At 43.0% G+C, this 20,169-nt stretch overlaps 1 protein-coding gene across 1 annotated transcript in view; it reads right to left on the bottom strand.

Annotated features, from left to right (window-relative positions):
- LOC136391576 (mucin-19-like) overlaps positions 1 to 20,169 on the bottom strand; it is a 107,051-nt gene that overhangs the window by 80,140 nt on the left and 6,742 nt on the right. Inside the window, exons 8-25 of the mRNA XM_066363327.1 lie at positions 19,050 to 19,103; positions 18,576 to 18,620; positions 18,387 to 18,440; positions 17,847 to 17,894; positions 16,854 to 16,907; positions 16,686 to 16,739; positions 16,123 to 16,176; positions 15,641 to 15,694; positions 15,450 to 15,503; positions 14,988 to 15,032; positions 14,663 to 14,728; positions 14,470 to 14,523; positions 13,651 to 13,704; positions 12,741 to 12,785; positions 12,468 to 12,521; positions 12,278 to 12,331; positions 11,875 to 11,928; positions 39 to 92 (exon numbers count right to left, since the gene is read on the bottom strand). Of these exons, the coding sequence (XP_066219424.1) occupies positions 39 to 92; positions 11,875 to 11,928; positions 12,278 to 12,331; positions 12,468 to 12,521; positions 12,741 to 12,785; positions 13,651 to 13,704; positions 14,470 to 14,523; positions 14,663 to 14,728; positions 14,988 to 15,032; positions 15,450 to 15,503; positions 15,641 to 15,694; positions 16,123 to 16,176; positions 16,686 to 16,739; positions 16,854 to 16,907; positions 17,847 to 17,894; positions 18,387 to 18,440; positions 18,576 to 18,620; positions 19,050 to 19,103 (951 nt within the window). The remainder of the gene's footprint in view (positions 1 to 38; positions 93 to 11,874; positions 11,929 to 12,277; positions 12,332 to 12,467; positions 12,522 to 12,740; positions 12,786 to 13,650; positions 13,705 to 14,469; positions 14,524 to 14,662; positions 14,729 to 14,987; positions 15,033 to 15,449; positions 15,504 to 15,640; positions 15,695 to 16,122; positions 16,177 to 16,685; positions 16,740 to 16,853; positions 16,908 to 17,846; positions 17,895 to 18,386; positions 18,441 to 18,575; positions 18,621 to 19,049; positions 19,104 to 20,169) is intronic.

The following is a 20,169-nucleotide window of genomic DNA, read 5'->3' as shown; positions in this document are numbered from 1 at the left end:
TTATTTTGAGAAGCAGGTATTAGCTTAGCAATGCTCACCTGTGTCTGTTCCACCTCTGGTTATTCCACTTTCTCCAGAGAATGTAGAGGCCTCTGGGGGGAGGAAGGTAAAAGAGGGTAACTAGGGGATTCCTGGCTGGTTGGCTCAGCAGAAGAGCTCGGCCCAGTGTCTGGAAGTTCTGGATTCAATTCCCAGCCAGGGCACACAGGAGAAGCACCCATCTGCTTCTCCACCCTTCTCCATCTCCTTCCTCTCTATCTTTCTCTTCCCCTCTTGCAGCCAAGGCTCCATTAGAGCAAAGTTGGCCCGGGCGCTGAGGATGGCTCCACGGCCTCTGCCTCAGGCACCAGAATGTCTCTGGCCACAACTGAACGGTGACTCAGATGGGCAGAGCATCACCCTATCACCCTCTGGTGGGTATGCCAGGTGCATCCCAGTCCAGTACATGCAGGTGTCACTCTAACTGCCTCCCCACTTCTAACTTTGGAAAAAAAATAAAGTAAAATTATATATATATATATATATATATATATATATATATATATATATATATATAGAGAGAGAGAGAGAGAGAGAGAGAGAGAGAGAAATATAAAGAGAGAGAAGAAAAGGGGTAATTAGAGAATAAATGTTATAAATAAGATATACTGATACCCCTGCAATGAATAACACCAGTAGTGACATCTAATTTGCTGGAAGAGATATAAAAGACTCCAACAAATTCTGGACTCACCTGGGTTGGAACTGCCAGGAGCAACAGTTGTCCCAGGGGCCACCCCAGTGGTGCCTGAAACACAAAGGGTCAGAAGCTGCAGGGTTTTGTCTGCTGACCTGCTTCTAGAAGGGCCACTGTGTGTCCTTGCTAAGTGAAAGGACCCTTTTTGCTAATTCAAGATGAAGTGAAAGTCTAGGCCTTTGCTTTGGCCCATATCATTAAAGCAGCAATAAAATATTAATGTTCCCAGCATGAAGCACCCATCCAAGTCATTCCATTGACAAGGGATTCAGAGGAAAAGGTAGCTGTCTCTCAGCATTACCTGTCACACTACCGGCTGCTTGTTGTCCTGGTTCTGTAGCTGTGCCTGCTGTGGGAGGAAAACCAGAATAAATGTTTTAATATGGCAGCTAAATATTAAATATCATTATTGGTCTTCTGAGCAAGAAGAACATTTCTAAAGAAGATACCTGTTTAAGATTTCACATTGTTTTACTATCTCCCTGATATGCAATATTACTCAGCTCCCTCTGACTTAGTGATCTGAGTATCTGCACAGGGTAAAACTCTCACACTGAGTTCACCAACAGCCTTTCTTTACAAAGCTGACATCAGTGAGGCTAGAGAGCAACACAAGGTAAATCTAAGAAAAATGGAAAGAAGTGGAAACACTGCAGGAAGCACACCTCCCCACAGGCGAGGCTGAGAACAGCCTCCACTCATGGGAAACCCCAAACTGCAGGAGCATTTTCTCACCAGCTCTCATTCCAGTCCCCGTAGTGCCGCTGCCTTCTCGTAAAGTCGTGGCCTCTGACGGAAGAAAATGATGAATATTGAGGTCAGATTTGGAATATCAGGAAAAGAATTCTGTTGCTATGTATCAGAGCAGATCTACTAACTCTATTGACCTTAAATACGGAAACGTCCTCTTGTTAACCTACCTGTCTGGGAACTCCCAGGTGTAATGGTCGTCCTGGAGAACTCCCCGGTAGCTCCTAAATGTGAGAAGATGAAGATGTCAATCCAGGGCTAGCTCAGCCTCACCTGAAGTGCCGGTGTGGCCCTGAATTCCTAGAACACATTACCTGAGACCTTGATTTCTAAAAGAATGAGTCATCAATAACTTTCCATACTTTCCTATTTTGACCAACACTGTAATCACGGATGCTACAGGAGCACCCTTTTGCACAGATCCCACTGAACACAAAGTCAATCTTGTCACTCTCACCTGTTCCACTCCCAGTCCCTGGACTCCCTGGTGGGACAGAAGTGCCTATGGAGGAATGGGTTCATCTTGAATGGGTTTATGTTTTTAAATGTTATTTATTAATTACTTGAGGTATATTGATAAAACAAATTTTAATAGAACACTCTGTCTCTAATATTCTTGTATGGTGAATTTATTTAGTGTATATCTCAATATTTGTAAATGTGTGAACTGCTGCTGCCTCCAGTGGAAAGAATGGGGCTACCTATTAACACAAGTAGAGTGACGTCCCAACATAAGGATGTCTTTCATCCCTATTCTAAAATTCCCTAGAATTTTATTAAATGATTTTTTGGGGCAATATTGTTTTTGGCCTTTAGATATATCAGTAACCAATACTCAGTGATCTCTTCCCTGATGTGCCCACAGTCTAGCTGCTGGAGACCAGTGTTGAACAATAAACATGGTAAATCAGTCAGTGTGCTATGATGCCAAACAGATAGCACTGGGGTCTTGGCAGCGGAGGCTGTAGGCTTGTTGGTCTCACCCCTACCACCCAACAGCTAGCTCTGCGAGTCTGGGCCCTGGGAATCCAGACAGGGATATGGAAGTTCTAGGAATCCTGAGGCCAACCCAGTGTTGAGATTCTGGCTTAACTATTTCCAGCGAAGGCAGACTTATTTATCAGTTCACCTGGCCATGTGTGCTCACTGCCACCATACAAAACATGGATAAATAACCCCTAAGCCTCAGACCAAAAGAGCTCACCTGCTGGAAATCTGGCCTGGGTGGTCCCACTTTCTCCCATGGAAGTTGTGGCCTCTGATAGAGGAAGAAAAAGTGTAAGAATAGGTTGGGATAAAGTACACAGTGTGGTTTTTTTTTTCCCAGAATATATCATCCACAGTGTCAACGCCTGATTTGCAATGTACTTTCAGACTTACCTGTGTTGTATCTTCCAGGTTCCAGGGCTTCTCCAGAGGCCGTGCCAGTGGTACCTAAAGCCAGAAAGAGACAGTGGTCACCAGTTCAAAAGCTTGTCCACAATGTGACTTAAATAGAAATCGGCATCTCCACATACCAATTCTTATAAGCCAGGGCAATAAAGGTATTCGTGTAAGAACTGGCTTGTCTGTTTTCTTTTTTAATATAAACTGGCCTTATGTAACATACACGAGCAGAGTAGTTCTATTTGCAGAAGACTTTTAAAAATTTAGTATAAAGTGCAGGTATTAGCTTAGCAGCGCTCACCTGTGTTTATTCCAAGTCTGGTTGTTGCTCTTTGTCCTGGGATAGTCGTGGCCTCTGAGAAAGTGAAGGAGAAAAGAGGCAATGAGAGACTATCTAAGGATTCTGGAAGAGACATGGTGGTTTCCTTGCACAATATAGTATCAGAGAAGACATCTAGTTGTGGGTGGACATGCTGAAGATACTATGTCAACATGTTGGCTCACCTGTGTTGGAACTTCCTGTGGCAAGGGTTGTGCCAGGAGCTATGCCAGTGGTGCCTGAAACACAAAGGGTTTGAGGTCTTCACAGTGACTCACTGTTGTGTCCTGAAGACCTGACTCTAGACGGACTCTAGATTATCTTTGTTATAACTGAGGGCCAATCACTGCTTCCTGATGAGGTGGGAAGCTCTGACTTTCTTATAACCCAGATCATTAAGATGGCAATGAAGATAGTATGTTCCCAGCATGAGGCACTATTTTCAGGCACTTCATGCAACAAATTGAGGGGGAAAAAAAGACCCAGGTTTACCTGTCACACTCGCAGTTGCTTCTCCTCCTGGTACATTAGTGGTGCCTGTCATGGAGGAATACCAGAAAAATATTTTAAGGTATCAAGAAAAATCCAGAATATCATTATTGCACTTTTGAGCAGAAAACCTGTGTTAGGATAAACTTCTTTAAAAGGTCACATCATTTTCCCTTCCTCCAAGATATGAAATATGTCTCAAGTGCCCCAGACATCTCACTGTGAGTTATGGCATCACAGGAAAACCTGTTTTACTGGATTCACCAGCAGCCTATTTAGAAAGTTAGAACTATGAGGCTAAAAGCCAGCATTTAGAGCGCTCTTTATAATATGTTAAATCTACATAAAACTAGTAGCAAATGCAAAACACACAGTGGAAGATCACACATCAGAGCAGGTGCTCCATGTGGGGTCATAATATACAGTAAGCCCCCAAAATGATGGTACTCGTTCTTTACCCGGTCTGGATCCAGGAGTGCTGTTCGGTTCTGTTAGTGCTGTGGCCTCTGACGGAAGGAAATGGGGAATGGTGAGGACTAAGGATTTGGGATATATGGGAGAATTATGTGGATATTCTATGAAAGCAGGTAGACTAACTCTCTTGAATTTAAATATATACATTTCTTCTTGTTATTACTACCTGTGTGGGAACTCCCAGGTGTAATAGTTGTTCTAAACAATTTCCCTGCAGCTTCTAAATGTGAGAAAGAAGGAGACATTAACACTGCAATGTCCGCCTCCTTAAAACTCTGTGGCCTTGAAGACTTTATCTGCCACCCGCATATCTGAAAATATGGGCCATCAATGACTTTCCAGGTTTCTATCCTGAACAACCTAATGCTCGTTGTTGTTACTGGGTTCACTTGTCCACATATCCCAGCAAATTGAAAAGAAACTTATGCTACCCTCACCTGCTTCACTTCCAGTCCCAGGACTCCCTGCTGAGACAGAAGTGCCTACAGGTGGAAAAACTTAGATGGCGGGTCTAAATGTTATTCATTTAGATATTCTGATGAGATATTTGGATGCTCTGAGGTTTACAGTAGAATGCGATTCTTCTAATACCCTCTTATGGTGATTTTAGTTATTGTATCATACATGGCTTGCTTGCCATTCTGGGAACTGCTACAGCTCCAGGTGAATGTGTGGTGGAAACTATTAACACAACTGTTGAGAAGCTTCAAAATAGCTATCTGCTTAATTCTGTCACTGATATTGATTAAGTAAATCTGTGCAATTTTGTTTTAGGACTCTAGTTATATCACTAAACATAATATTCAAATAATTTCTTTAACATGGCTTGCATTCCAACACCAGTAACCAGTTGTGAACAGTAAACATGAAAAATAAGTTATTTTGATATATGTTAATAAGTGCTATGGAAAATGGCAAACAATCTATAAGAATTGGGTGAAATTAGGAGGGGGCTGGCCCATAGGTTAGGTCAACCTTGCCATCCAATCAAGAGCTCTGATAAGATATACAAATTCAGAGGAAAACAGGTGACACCAGAAATCTCTAGGCAAACTCAGGTTTGTGACTCTGGCATGCTCTGCTCCCAGAGAGAGTGTGTCCCATTTCCTCAGCTCACCTTTCAACACACGCTCACTGCCACCATATAAAACGTTAATGAATAAACCCCAAAGCCTCAGACTATAAGAGCTCACCTCCTGGAAGTCCTGTTTGGGTGGTCCCACTTCCTCCAGTAGAAGTTGTGGCCTCTGACAGAGAAAGGAAGAAAAGGAGTAAGACTCGGTTGAGAGAAGTACACATTGTGTTTTTGCCAGCAGATATCATCCAAGCTGCCAATGTGTGGTTTTTACATATATTTTGAGGCTAACCTGTTGTGTATCTTCCCGGTTCCATGGTTCTTCCAGAGACTACACCAGTGGTACCTAAAACAAGAACACCTCAGGTCCTTATTTCCATTGCTTGTTCACCACATGATTTAAAAAGAATCTAAAGTCCTTTTGAAGCAACAAAGTATAGTCCTGTTATTTTTAGTACCAAGATGTCATCCATATGAGCACCATGTCACATTTCTTTGTACGACAAGTTTACAAATTATTAAACTGCCATGTCTCTTTATTTAGAGGGGAGATATAAAATTTCTCTCTACATTACTATTTATTTATCTTTTTTTATTTCATGATGGTCTAGTGCAGAGTCTTATAAAGTCAGGTAACAGGGATGCAAGATAATGACTGGCTTGTCCTTTTGTAATCTAAACTTTCTCAGCATAACATGTGTAATGAGAATAGGATATTTTCAAAACACTGTTTAAATAAGTTATTCTGAGGTGCAGGTATTAGCTTAGCAATGCTCACCTGTGTCTGTTCCACCTCTGGTTATTCCACCTTCCCCAGACAATGTAGTGGCCTCTGAGGGAAGGAAGGTAAGAAAGGATAATTAGGGGTTAGTTTAAGTAGGAATACAATATGGCGATACTCCTGAAATAAATAATACCAAAAGTGACATCTAATTTGCTGGAAGAGATACAAAAGACTCCAACAATCCCTTGACTCACCTGGGTTGGAACTGCCAGGAGCACCTGTTGTCCCAGGGGCCACCCCAGTGGTGCCTGAAACACAAAGGGTCAGAGAGCTTCAGGGTTTTGTCAGCTGACCTGCTTCTAGAAGGGTTTCAGTGTGTCTTTGTTTAATGAAAGGGCACTTTTGCTAAATCAAGATGAAGAGAAAATCTAGGTCCACATCATTGAGAAAGCAATAAAATACTTATGTTCCCAGCATGAGGCACCCTTCCAAGTCATTCGACCACATCTATTACAGGAGATGGAGAAAGAGAACGGCTCTCAGCATTACCTGTCACACTCCCGGTTGCTTGTTGTCCTGGTTGTACAGTTGTGCCTATCATGGAAGAAAAATCAGAGAAATATTTGAATGTGAATGTTTGTGTGTGTGTGACATAGACAGAAAAAGAGAGAGAGGACAGAAAGAGAGTAAGGGAGAGATATGAGAATAAGTTCCTCGTTGCAGCACCTTAGTTGTTCATTGATTGCTTTCTCACATATGCCTTGACCTGGGGCTACAGCAGAGTTAGTGATCCCTTGCTCAAGCCAGCAACCTTGGGTCCAAGCTGGTGAGCTTTGCTCAAACCAGATGAGCCCGCGCTCAAGCTGGCGACCTCAGGGTCTTGAATCTGGGTCCTCTGCATCCCATTCCAACATTCTATCCACTGCACCACTGCCTGGTCAAGCTGTTCTTTCCTTTGTTTTGGTATTCACATGTTTTACACTTTCCCAGACATGCAATATTTCTGAGGTCTCCCTGACTTAATAATTTGCAGGTCCTCACAGGGTAACTTCACCAACAGCCTTTCATTACAAAGTTAATAATTGTAAGACTAGAGTCAATAGTAAGAGGTTCTGTAAAGTATGTTAAATATAAGAAACACTAGATGCAAATGGAAACCACTGCATAAAAGCCATTTCCCCACAGGCAAGGTGAAAAAGAATCACCACTCATGGGAAACCCCAAACTCCAGGAACATTTTCTCACCAGGTCTCAATCCAGTCCCCGTAGTGCCGCTGCCTTCTCTTAAAGTCGTGGTCTCTGACAGAACATAATGATGAATATTAAGGTCAGATTTGGAATATTAGCAGAAGAATTCTGTTGCTATGATATCAGAGCCCGTCTACTAATTCTATTAACTTTAAATATGGAAATGTCATCTTGTTCACCTACCTGTCTGGGAACTCCCAGGTGTAATGGTCGTCCTGGAGAACTCCCCGGTAGCTCCTAAATGTGAGAAGATGAAGATGTCAATCCAGGGCTAGCTCACCCTCACCTGAAGCACCTGTGTGGCCCTGAATTCCTAGAACACATTACCTGAGACATCTATTTCTGAAAGAATAAGCTATTCATAACTTTCCATAATTTTTATTTTCTCCAATGTTCTAATTACTGCTGCTAACGGAGTACTCTCTTGAATAGATCCCACTGAATAACAGTCAATTGTGTCACCTTCACCTGTTCCACTCACAGTCCCCCTCCCTGGTAGGACAGAAGTGCCTGGAAAAGAACAATGCAGATAATGGATTCATGTTTTTAAATGTTGTTCATTAATTTCTTGAGATATTTTGATGTTCCAAAATTTTATATAACTCTAATAGTCTTGTATAGTGAATTTATTTAGTGTATCTCACAGGCTTGTAAATGTGTGAACTGCAGCTGGCTCCAGGGGAAAGCATGATGCTACCTATTAACACAAATAGAGTTACATCCCAACATAAGGATGTCTTTTATCGTTCCTCTGAAATTTACTAAGAGAGTACTTGTGTACAATTTTTTTGGCTTTTAGATGTATCAGTAACCAGATGTTCAAAGATCCCACTCCTAATGTGACTTACACTCTAGCAACTTGAGAGAAACAGTGAACTGTAAACATGGTAAATCAGTCAGTGTGCTGTGAAAAATCCCCATACTCGTAGCACTGGGGCCTTGGCAGTGGAGGCTGTGAGCAGGTTGGCCTCATCCCTGCCACCCAACAACTAGCTCTGCAAACTGGGCTTCTAGATATCCAGACGGGGATATGTGAGGCCAAGGAGTCCCGAGGCCAACCCAACATTGGGACTCTGACCTCCGTGTTACAATAGGAAAGGCCGATGCATTTCTTCAACTCACCTTCTCACGCTTGTGTTCACTACTGCCACGCAAAACTTTGAAAAATAACCCCAAAGCCTCAGCCTAAAAGAGCTCACCTTCTGGAAATCTGGTCTGGCTGGTTCCACTTCCTCCCATGGAAGTTGTAGCCTCTGAGAGATAGAAAAAGAAAAGGAATAAGAATAGGTTGGGAGAAAGTACACACTTTGCTTTTGTCAGAATATATCATCCAAGGTGCCTATGTCCAGGTTTCACATGTACTGTCAGACTTACCTGTGTTGTAACTTCCAGGTTTCAGGGTTTCTCCAGAGGCCGTGCCAGTGGTACCTAAAGCCAGAAAGAGACAGTGGTCACCAGTTCAAAAGCTTGTCCACAATGATTTATGTAGGAATAGATGTCTCACGTTTGCAGCTCTTGCTGGAGCAATAAAGGTATTATGTAAGGATTGGCCTTTTTACTTTTTTAATATAAATGGCTTTCTATAACATATGAGCGGAGCAGACATATTATCAGAAGACTCTTAGTATGAAGTGTAGGTATTGGCTTAGCAGCGCTCACCTGTGTTTATTCCAAGTCTGGTTGTTGCTCTTTGTCCCAGGATAGTTGTGGCCTCTGAGAAAGTGAAGGAGAAAAGAGGCAATGAGAGACTATCTAAGGATCCTGGTGGAGAGGTTGTGGTTTCCCTGCACTGTATAGTATCAGAGAAGACATCTAGTTGTGGGTGAACATGCTGAAGATACTATGTCAACATGTTGGCTCACCTGTGTTGGAACTTCCTGGAGCAATGGTTGTGCCAGGGGCTATGCCAGTGGTGCCTAAAACACAAAGGGTCTGAGTTCTTGACAATGACTCACCTTTGTGTCCTGAAGACCTGACTCTAGAAGGACTCTAGCTTATCTTGTTATAACTGGGGACCAATCACTGCTTCCTGATGAGGTGCGAAGCTCTGACTTTCCTATAACTCAGATTACTAAAATGGCGATGAAGATAGTATGTTTCTAGCATAAGGTACCACTTTCAGGCACTCCATTCAACAAATTCAGGGGGGAAAAAGTAAAAGATGGCCTACACCCTGGTTTACCTGCCACACTCCCAGTTATTACTTGGCCTCCTGGTACTTTAGTGGTGCCTACCATGGAGAAATATCAGAAAAATATTTGAATGTTTCTAGAAAAACACTGAATATCATTATTGCTCTTTTGAGCTGAAATCCTTTATTAGGCTAGGCTTCTTTTAGAGGTCACTTTGCTTTGCCTTCTTCCAAAATGTCTAATTTTCTCAGGTCCCCCTGACATCTCTTTCAGGGTAACAGCAGCACAGGAGAAACCTCTTTTCTTAGTTCCACCACCAGCTTTTAGAGAAAGTTAGAACTATGAGGCTCAATGCCAGTATTAAAAGTTATTTTAAATTATATGTTAAATCTAAACAAAACTAATAGCAAATGCAGATCTCTCACTTCCCAGCAAGGCCCCATGTGGGGTCATAATTTCCGGTGAACCCCAATATGGTGGCACTCGTTCTCACCGGGTCTGGATCCAGGAGTGCCCCCGCCTTCGGTCAGTGTTGTGGCCTCTGAAGTGAGGAAATGGGGAATGGTGAGGACTGAGGATTTGTGATATTAGGGCAAGAATCACATTAGTATTTCATCAGAGCATGTCAACTAATTACATTATGATTTAAGTATGGAGTTTTCTACTTGTTCTCTTACCTGTGCGGGCACTCCCCAGTGTAATGGTTGTCCTAGAGACTTCTCCTGTGGCACCTGGAAGGGAGAAAAAGAAACGTGTCTACACAGCCTAAGTTCCCTCCTTCAAAGTCTGTGTCCTTGAACCCTTGGAAGAATGTACCTGAGACCTCTATTTCTGAAAATCTGAGCCATCAATGACTTTCCACAATTTCCTATCCTGAACAACCTAGTGCTCCTTGTCGTTACTGGAGTTCCCTTGTCCACTGATCCAGTGGGACTGAGTGGAGACCTGTGTCACCCTCACCTGTTTCTCTTCCAGTCCCTGGATTCCCTGATGTGAAAGAGGTGCCTAAGGGAAGAAAAAGGCAGATGACGCATACAACTTTCTAAAATGTTTTCATCCATTACTGGAGATATTCTGATACTTTGAGGTGTGAAGTAGAACGCTGTGCCTCTAATATTACCATTGATGAATTTGTTGAGTGTTCCCCACCCGGCTTGCCTTTCTGTGAACTGCTGCTGGCTCCAGGTGAAACCATAATGCTGCCTATAAACACAACTCTTGAGAGGCCTGAAATAACCACCTGTTTGATCCTTTTGCTGATATGAATTAAGCAAATTTGTTAAATTTTGTTTTAGGACTTTGGATGTATCAATGAGCACAATATTCAAAGATCCTTCCCTAAAGTTGTTAAACCTAGGAGCAGAGATTGGACATGAACAGCAACTATGTTAAATAAGTTAAGTTGATGTATGTCAATAAGTGGTATAGGAAATGGCAAGCCATATTTAAGAATGAGGTCAGCGAGGGTCAGGGCTGGCCATAGGTAGATCATTCCTGCCATCCAACCAGGAGCTCTGCTTCAATGTACAAAAACAGAACATTCCCAGGCAGACCTGGTTTCTGAATCTGGCATGGTCTTTCCCAAGGACAATGCCAATCCATTTTTTCAACCCACTTCCCCATTTCACATATTCACTGCAGCCACACTGACATAGATATATTTTTTTTAATCCTAAATAAAGAATTTACCGCCTGGAAATTCTGCTTGTGTGGTTTTACTTTCTCCCACAGAAGCTGTGGCTTCTGATAGAAGAATCAGAGTAAGACTAGGCTGGGAGAAAGTACTCATTGTGCTATTGTCAGAATAGATCATCTAAGACTCCAACGTCTGGTTTTCACATGTTTTTCAGGTTCATCTGTTGTGTATTTTCTAGTTTCCAGGGTTTCTCCAGAGATGATAGCAGCGGTACATACAACAAGAAAGCCACAATATCCCTAGTGCTATTGATTGTTTACCATGTGATTTAAAAAGAATCTAACCTCTCCTTGAAGCAACAAAGTATACTCTGTGACTGTTAGTGCTAAGATGTCATCCCTATGAGCCCCAGGTAACATTTCTTTGTAGAGCAAGTTTACTGAGATCTCAACTACTATTTCTCTTTCTTTAGAGGGGAGACATAAAATTTCTCTCCACATTACTGTTTATCTGTCATTTGTTTGACTTTGTGATGGTCTAGTAAACTTTTGTAAGCACAGGATATCATGAGGCAATATAATAACTGCCTTGTCTTTATTTTAATCTGAACTTTGCCAGTATTACATATTGAAACAGTGTAGAATATTTCTGCAAGACTGTTTTGAGAAGTTATTATGAAGTGCAAATATTAGCATAGCTGCGCTCCCCTGTGTCTATTCCAACTCTGGGTGTGCTACTTTCTCCTAGCAATGTTGCAGCCTCTGAGGGTAAGAAAGGGAAAAGAGGTGATTGTGCAATATTTAATGATTATGGAAAAGGTATGGTGGGACCCCTGCTATTAGAACTGTTGACATCTAATTTGCTGGAACACACTTGGAAGATTTTACGTCCATTTGCTGACTCACCTGGGTTGGAACTGCCAGGAGCACCAGTTGTCCCAGGGGCCACCCCAGTGGTGCCTGAAACGCAAAGGGTCAGAGAGCTTCATGGTGGCCGGTGTTTGCCTCCTCAGTGCCTGCCTCAGAAGGACCCCACATGCATCTTTGTTATATCAAAACGTGCTTACAGTGATTCAAGATGAAAGGAGAAGCTAAGCCTCTTCTTGACCCATGTGATTAACTCATCAACAAGTATAGTAGTGTCCCCAACATGCAGCTCCCATCTAAGCAATCCTTTCATTCTAGGTTAGTTAAAACAAGGTGGCTTTAACCAAGGTTCACGTGTTTTACTCCCAGTTGTTACACCAGTCAGTGAGCCAATACAGTCACAATTCACACTTAAACATAACTGCGAGGCACTCCTTCTCACCAGGTCTGGATCCAGTCCCAGGAGTGCCGCTGCCTTCTGTCAGTGCTGTGGCCTCTGAAGGAAGAAAATGGTGAATGGTGATGACTGAGAATTTGAGATTTAAGGAAAGAATAATGTTGGTATTTTATCAGAGCAGATGTACCAACTATATTATGAGGTCAAATATGGAGATTTCTTCTAGTTGACCTACCTGTGTAGGAACCCCCAGCTGTAATGGTCATCCTAGAGAATTCCTGGGTAGCTCCTAACAACAACAAAGATAAAATATCAACACAGCATCACTCCCTCTGCCTCCTGCAGTGACGGAGACATTTCCTGAAGATCTCTGTTTCTAAATGAAAGGAACCGTCAATGACTTCCCACAGGTGCGCTGGCTGACCCCACTTGTGATCATTGTTGCTACTGGAGCTCCCTTTCCCCCAGGCCCTACTCAAAGTGAAAACAGACCTTGTGCCACCCTCACCTGTTTCACTTCCAGTCCCTGGGCTCCCTGCTGAGCCAGAGGTGCCTACGGGGGGGGGGGGGGGATGCATGTAATTGATACAACTGTGAACAGTACTCATCGATTACTTGAGATATTTTGTTATTCCGATGTTTAATAGAACACTGTGACTCTGATACTCTTGTATGGTGTATTTATTTAGTGTATCCTATCTGGCTTGGTTTTCTGTGTACTGCTGCTGGCATGAATCCAGGCAAAAGCATGGTGCTTGCTACCTATTAATGCAAGTAGAGCAAAGCTTCAAAAAACAAATGCAAATTTCATGATTCCACTGTGCAATCAATGTTCTTTTAGGCCTTTGGTTGTATCAAGGAGCAGAATATTCTAAGATCCCTACTTTAATGTGGCTTACATTTGAGCAGCTGGAGTCCAGCGGCAAACAATAAACATGTTAACTAGGTCAGTGAGATAGACCTCAGTAAGTTATGTGGGAAAATGTCAAACCGTATGTAAGTATTGTGGCCTTGGCAGGCAGGGGCTGGTCTGCAGGTCGGCCTCATCTCTACTCTAGACAAACAACTCTGGGAGCCTTGCCCTCCAGAAATAATAAGAACCCGTGAGGCAATGGAATGCCTGGATGACCCAGCTTTGTTTGCTACTCTGGAATGCCATGATCCCTCAGGAAATGCATATCCATTTCCTCAGCCCACCTTGCCACTCTTGTGTTCATCCTAGCCACACAAACAGGGAGTTCATAAAAACCCCAAAACTGCAGGCTAAAAAGTTTAGCTTCTAAAACTTCTGCATGGGTGCCCCCGAAAGAGAAAAGAGGAGTGAAGACTAGGTGGTGGGAAAGTACACACTGTGCTATTGTCAGAATGTATCATCCAAGACGCCAAAGCCCAATTTTTACATGTATTTTCAGATATACCTGTGATGTAACTTCCAGGTTGCACAGTTCTTCCAGAGATTATGCCTGTGGTACCTACAACAAGAAAGGGGCCACGGTTCCTAACTTGATTTTGTATGTATTCTGTGATTGAAATAGAAACCTAAAGTCCCCAAATAGCAGCAAACTATATCCCTGTGAGTTTTAGTGCCAAGAAATCATCCATATGTGCCCTGTGTCACATTTCTTTCTAAAAGAATTGTACTGAATTCTCAACAATTGCATCTTTTTTTTTTTTACAAAGACAGGGAGAGAGTCAGAGAGAGGGATAGATAGGGACAGACAGACAGGAACGGAGAGCGATGAGAAGCATCAATCATGCACCTTAGTTGTTCATTGATTGCTTTCTCATATGTGCCTTGACCATGGACCTTCAGCAGACCGAGTAACCCCTTGCTTAAGCCAGCGACCTTGGGTCCAAGCTGGTGAGCTCTGCTCAAACCAGATGAGCCCGCGCTCAAGCTGGCGACCTCGGGGTCTCGAACCTGGGTCCTCTGCATCCCAGTCCAATGCTCTATCCACTGTGCCACTGCCTGGTCAGGCAACAATTGCATCTCTTTATTGCAGGGGAGTTAAAAATTTCTCTCTACATTAGAATTCATCTGTCATTTGTCTGACTTCATAAGGGTCTAACAAATGCCCTTGAGATATTGGGCAATAAGCAGTCAATATAAGAATTGGCCTGCTCCCCTTTTCTTTTTCATCTGAACTTGCTCAATATAACCTACATAAGTAGTGTAAATATACTTTCAGAAGATTTAAGAATTTTATGAAGTACAGTTATTAGCTTAGAGCACTCACCTGTGTTTATCCCAGCTTGGGTTATTCCACTTTCTTCTAGGAAGGTTGTGGCCTCTGAGGGAGAGAATGTGGAAAAGAGCTGATTGGACAATATTTAAGGATGATGGTAAAGATATGGTGGTACTGCTAAAAAAAAATAGCAACACTGAAGTCATCTAATTTTAGAAAGCACAAGAAGAAAATCTATGTCAACCTGTTAACTCTCCTGTGTTGGATGTGCCAGGGCCAGCAGCTGTGCCAGGGGCTACACCAGTGGTGCCTGAAACAAGAAGGGTCTGAGATCTTCAGTGTGACTCCTGTTTGCCTCCTGAAGGCCTGCCTCAGGGAGGAGTCTAGGTACATTATTGTTACATCAAAGGTCCCTTCCAATACCACATGATGACTGGAGAATTTAGGCCTCTTCCGTAACCCATACCATTAAGAAAGCAAAAAAATCAACAATAGTCTCAGCATGAGGAACCCTCCCAGAAATCCCATTCATTCAAAGGTTGATAAAGCTGGCTTTCCCCCAGGTCCACCTGTCGCACTCCCAGTGGCTTGGTCTCGTGGTACTGCGGTGGTTTCTGCGGGAGGAAAACCAAGAAAAGAAGTGAATGCTCCAAGAAAATACTGAACACAATTTTTTGTCCTTCTGAGCATGAATGCCTTTGCATGAGATATGCCTGTTTAAGACTTCATATTGCTTTGCCTTTTTCCCGGACACAAAATGTTTCTCAGCTCCCCTCTCCCCAACATCAGAGTGATGTGTATGTCATCACAGGTCAACCTCTCATTCTCATTTCACCACCAGCCCCTCTTCAGAATGTTACAGATGAAAGGCCAGAAGCCAGTATTGAGAGCTTTTCCAAAACATGTTAAATCTAAAAAAAAACCTGGCAGCAAATGCAAACCATCCTGCAGGAAAGCACAGCTCCTAGCTGTCGAGCCTGTGATGAGTCATTATTAATGGTGAACCCCACACTGCAGGAACTCCTTCTCACCAGTCCTGGATCCAGTCCCAGGAGTGCCGCTGCCTTCTGTCAGTGTTGTGGCCTCTGAAGGAAGAAAATAGGGAATGGTGAGGACTGAGGATTTGGGATATTAGGGAAATAATTATGTTCATCTTTAATCAGAACAAGAATACTAACTAAACTATGAGTTTAAAAATGCATATTTCTTCCTGTTCACCTACCTGTGTGGGAACTCCCAGGTGTAGTGGTTGTTCTAGAGAATTCCTCTGTAGCTCCTAAAAAAGAGAAAGATGAAGGTGTCAACACAGCACTAGCTCCCCCTTCAAACTGAAGTAACTATGTGGCCTTGATGACTAACAGCCATTTCCTAGGGCCACGTTTCTGGAAAGAAAAAAATATGAGTTTTCATTGACTTTCCACAGGGTCCTTCTCCACCTAGGGATCACTGTTTCCACTGGAGTTCCTTTTCCACAGATCCCACTGAATGTGCCAGGAAGCCTGTGTCACCCTCACCCATTTCCTTCCCGGTCCTCAGGCTCCCTGGTGTGACAGTGGCATCTAAAGGAGGAAAAAGGCAGATGATGGATTCACTTTTCTAAATGTTATTCGCAAATTCCTTGAGGTATTTTGATATTCTGATGTTCAAAGGAGAACTCTTTTACTCTAATGCTCTGATACGGTGAGTTTATTTAGTGTATCCTACCTGGCATGGTTTTCTGTGAACTGCTGCTGGTTCCTGGGGAAAGCATGGTGCTACCTATTATCACAAGTAGAATAAAGCTTCAAAATAAATACACAGTTTATGACTCCATAAATATTTATTAGGCAGGTGTTTGGCACAATAGTGTTTTTGGCCTTTGAGTGTGTCAGTGAGCAGAATATTTCAAGATATCTCCCCTAATGCGACTTACATTCTATTAGCTGGAGACCAGCCGTGAACAATAAAGATGATAATTAAGTCAAAATGATAGCTGTTAGTGAGGACTACGGGGAAATGGCAGCCATCGAAGAGAGGAGAACGTGGGCCTCGGCAGGCAGGGTCTGGCCTGCAGGTAAAACTCACCCCTGCCTCCCAACGACTGGCTTGGCAAGCTTGAACCTCTGACATTCCAGACTGACTCTGCTTTTTAATTCTGGCATGCTGCATTCCCAGAGGAAATGCAAGCTCATTTCCTAAGTTCGCCTTCCCACTCATGTTTCCACTGAAGCCACACAAACAGGGATTTGATTTTAAAAAATCTAAAGCCTCAGCCTAAAAACACTCACCGTCGGGAAGTCTGGCGTGGGTGGTCCCACGTCCTCCCATGGAAGGTGTGGCCTCTGATAGAGAACAGACAGGAAGCAGTGAAGACTAACTGGTGAGAACGCAGACATTGACTGAATACATCATCCAAGATGCCAGTGTCATTGTTTCTCCTGTATTTTTAGACATACCTGTGCTGTAACGGCCAGGCTCCAGGGTGTCCCCAGGGACTATACCAGTAGTACCTACAACAAGAAAGAGGCAGTGTCCTTATTTCCACTGCTGTTCACCGCATGATTTAAATCCATCTCTATGGAGCAGCAAGCTATACCCCTGCGACTTTTAGAGCCTAGAAGCCTTCCCTACGAGCCCCATGTACATGTCTTTCTACAATAACTTAACTGAGTTCTCAACTACCATGTCTCTTTCTTTAGGGGGAGATAGGAAATTTCTCTATCCATTTTCTACCATTCCTATTTATCTATCATTCATTTGACTTCATAATGGTCTAGTGAAGAATCCTGTAACTCAGGCAATAAGGAAGCAATGGGAGGATAGACTTGTTTTTCTTTTTAATCTGAAATTTTCCAATGTAACATATAAATAGTGTAGAATATTTTCTGAAGGCTGTTTTAAGTTATAATGAAGTGCAGGTGTTAACTTAGCAGCGCTCCCCTGTGTCTATTCCAACTCCAGTTGGGCCACTTTCCCCTAGGAATGTCATGGCCCCTGAGGGAGAGAGGTGAAAAAGATAACTGGAGAATATTTAAAGCTCGTGGAGAATATAAGATGGTACCCCTGCAATGAATAATCCCAGAGGTGACATCTAATTTGCAGGATTGTGAAACATTCTGTGTTAATCAACTGACTCGCCTGTGTTGGAACTCCCAGATGCAATGGTTGTACCAGGGGCTGCCCCAGTGGTGCCTGAAACACACAGGGTCTGAGAGCTTCAAGGTGGCATGCATTTACCTCTTGAATGCCTGATTCTACAAGGGCTCTAGGTGTATCTTTGTTACACCAAAGGACCCTTTTACTATTTAAGATGAAATGAAAATCTAAGTGGTTTCTAGGACCCATATCATTAACAAAGCAACAACAATAATATTCCCAGCATAGGACACCATCTCAAGACATTCCATTCATTTTGAGATAGAAAAAATGTGACGTTGTCTCTGACTTACCTGTCACACTCCCAGTAGGTTGGCCTTGTGGTACCACCGTGCTGCCTACTGTGGGAGGAAAACCGATAAAACTATTTGAATGTGCCAAAGAAAATATTAAAAATTATTATTGTTCTTTTGAGCAAGAAAACATTTGTTTAGGATAAGCCTGTTTAAAAGTTCACATTACTTTCTCTTCTTCTTAGATATATTTCTCAGTTCCTCCTGACATCTTAGTGATTGGTATGCCACCACAGTGGTAACTTCTCCTATTGATTTCATTCTAAGCAGTTCTTTAGAAAGTTTAGCTGTGAACTACATACTAGGAGTTGATGTTTTCTGTTCCACACCCTGCTCTCTATTCGCTCTACAGTCAACAAATAAAATAAAATAAAGTGTAGCTGTGAATCTAGAATCGAGTTGAAAGATTTCCATACATGTTAAAGCTAAGAAAATGCTGAAAGAAAATTCAAATTAGTCTACATAAAGCACACCCCAAAGTGGACGAGCCTCTGAGTCATAATTCATGCCAAACCACAACTGTGAGGCATACGTCCTTACCGAGTCTGGATCCTGTCCCAGGAGCTCCACCGCCTTCTGTCAGTGTTGTGGCCTCTGAGGGAAGGACATGGGGAATGGTGAGGACTGAAGGTGTGGATACTGGGAAATAATTATATTCACATATGTTCAGAACAAAAATCCTAACTATATTATGAGTTTAAATATGCAGATTTCTTCCTGTTCCCTTACCTGTGTGGAAACTCCCAGGTGTAATGGTTGTTCCAGAGAATTCCCCTGTCATTCCCAAAAAAAGAAAAAGATGAAAGTGTCAACACAGCATTAGCTCCCCCTTCAAACTGAGGTACCTATGCTATGTGGCCTTGACGACTAAAGGCCACTTTAGGGCCTCCGTTTTAAAAAACATGAGTCATCATTGACTTTCCATGGTGTCCTCTCCAGCTAGGGATCACTGTTTCCACTGGAGTTCCTTTTCCACAGATCCCACTGAATGTGGAAGGAAGCCTGGGTCATCCTCACCTGTTTCACTTTCAGACCCCGGGCTCCCTGGGGTGACAGCGGCACCTAATGGAGGAAAAGGGAGATGATGGGTTCACCTTTCTAACTGTTACTCATCAATTAATTGAGGCCATTTTATATTCTGATGTGGAAAACAGAACTCTTACTCAAATACTCGCCAACAGCGAATTTATTTAGTGAGCCTACCTGGTGTGCTTTTCTGCGAACTGCTGCTGGCTCCAGGGGAAAGCGTGGTGCTACCTATGAACACAAACGGAGTGAAGCTTCAAGAAAAAAAAATACATATTTCATGATTCCATTGATACTTATTAAGCAAGCCTTCTGTGTAATTTTGCTTTTGGCCTTGGGATGAGCAGAATATTCATAGGTCCCTGCCCCAATGTGGCTACATTTTAGCAGCTCGAGTCAAGCAGTAAGCAACAAACATGATAAATAAGTCAATGAGACGGACATTAGTAAGTGCTATGATGAAACGCGAAACTGTATATAAGGATCGGGGCCTTATCAGGCGGGGCTGGCCCTCAGGGGAGTCCCATCCCTGCCATCCGGAGGCTCTGCAAGCTGGGCATTAGGAACTAATGAGGGGAACATGTGAGTGCATGGGATTTTTAGGCTGACCCAAGTATGGGACTCCGGCTTACTGTGTTCCCAGAAGAAATGAAGGTTCATTTTCTCAGCCCTCATTGCCACTCATGTGTTCACTCTAGGCACACACACGGGGATTCAATAAAATCCCCCAAGTCTCATACTAAAACATCCAGCTTCTAAAAGTTCTGCTTATGTGGTCCCATGTCCTCTTTGGAAGTTATAGAAGGATAATAGACTAGGTTGTGGTAATGCAAGGCATAATCTCCCTTTTCAGGATATATCACCTAAAGTGCCCCTGACCAGATTTTGTGTGAGTTTTCTGACTTCCCTGTGACATAACTTCCAGGTTCCTGAGTTTTTCCAGAGATAGTACCAGTAGTACCTTTAACAAGAAAGGGTTAGTAGTCACTACATAAATTGCTTGTCCACCAAGTGGTTTAAACAAGAATATAAAGTCCTCCTGTAACAGCAAATAATAACCCTTTGCCTTTTCTTTTTTAGATGAGAGGAGGGGAGATAGTGAGGCAGACTCCCGCATGCACCCCAACCAGGATCCACCTGGCAACCCCGTCTGGGGCTGATGCTCTAGTGCCGAGATAGTTTTAGTGCCCAAGGCTATTGCACTAGGACCATCCAAGCTATCCTCAGTACCCAGGGCCATGCTCTAACCAATCAAGCCACTGGCTGTGGGAGGAGAAAAGGGAGAGAAAGGGGAGAG

The sequence above is a fragment of the Saccopteryx leptura genome, chromosome 2 (genome assembly GCF_036850995.1).
Source record: "Saccopteryx leptura isolate mSacLep1 chromosome 2, mSacLep1_pri_phased_curated, whole genome shotgun sequence".
Lineage (NCBI taxonomy): Eukaryota > Metazoa > Chordata > Mammalia > Chiroptera > Emballonuridae > Saccopteryx > Saccopteryx leptura.
Note: the sequence above shows the minus strand (reverse complement) of the source record. Positions and strands in the feature narration are given on the sequence as shown.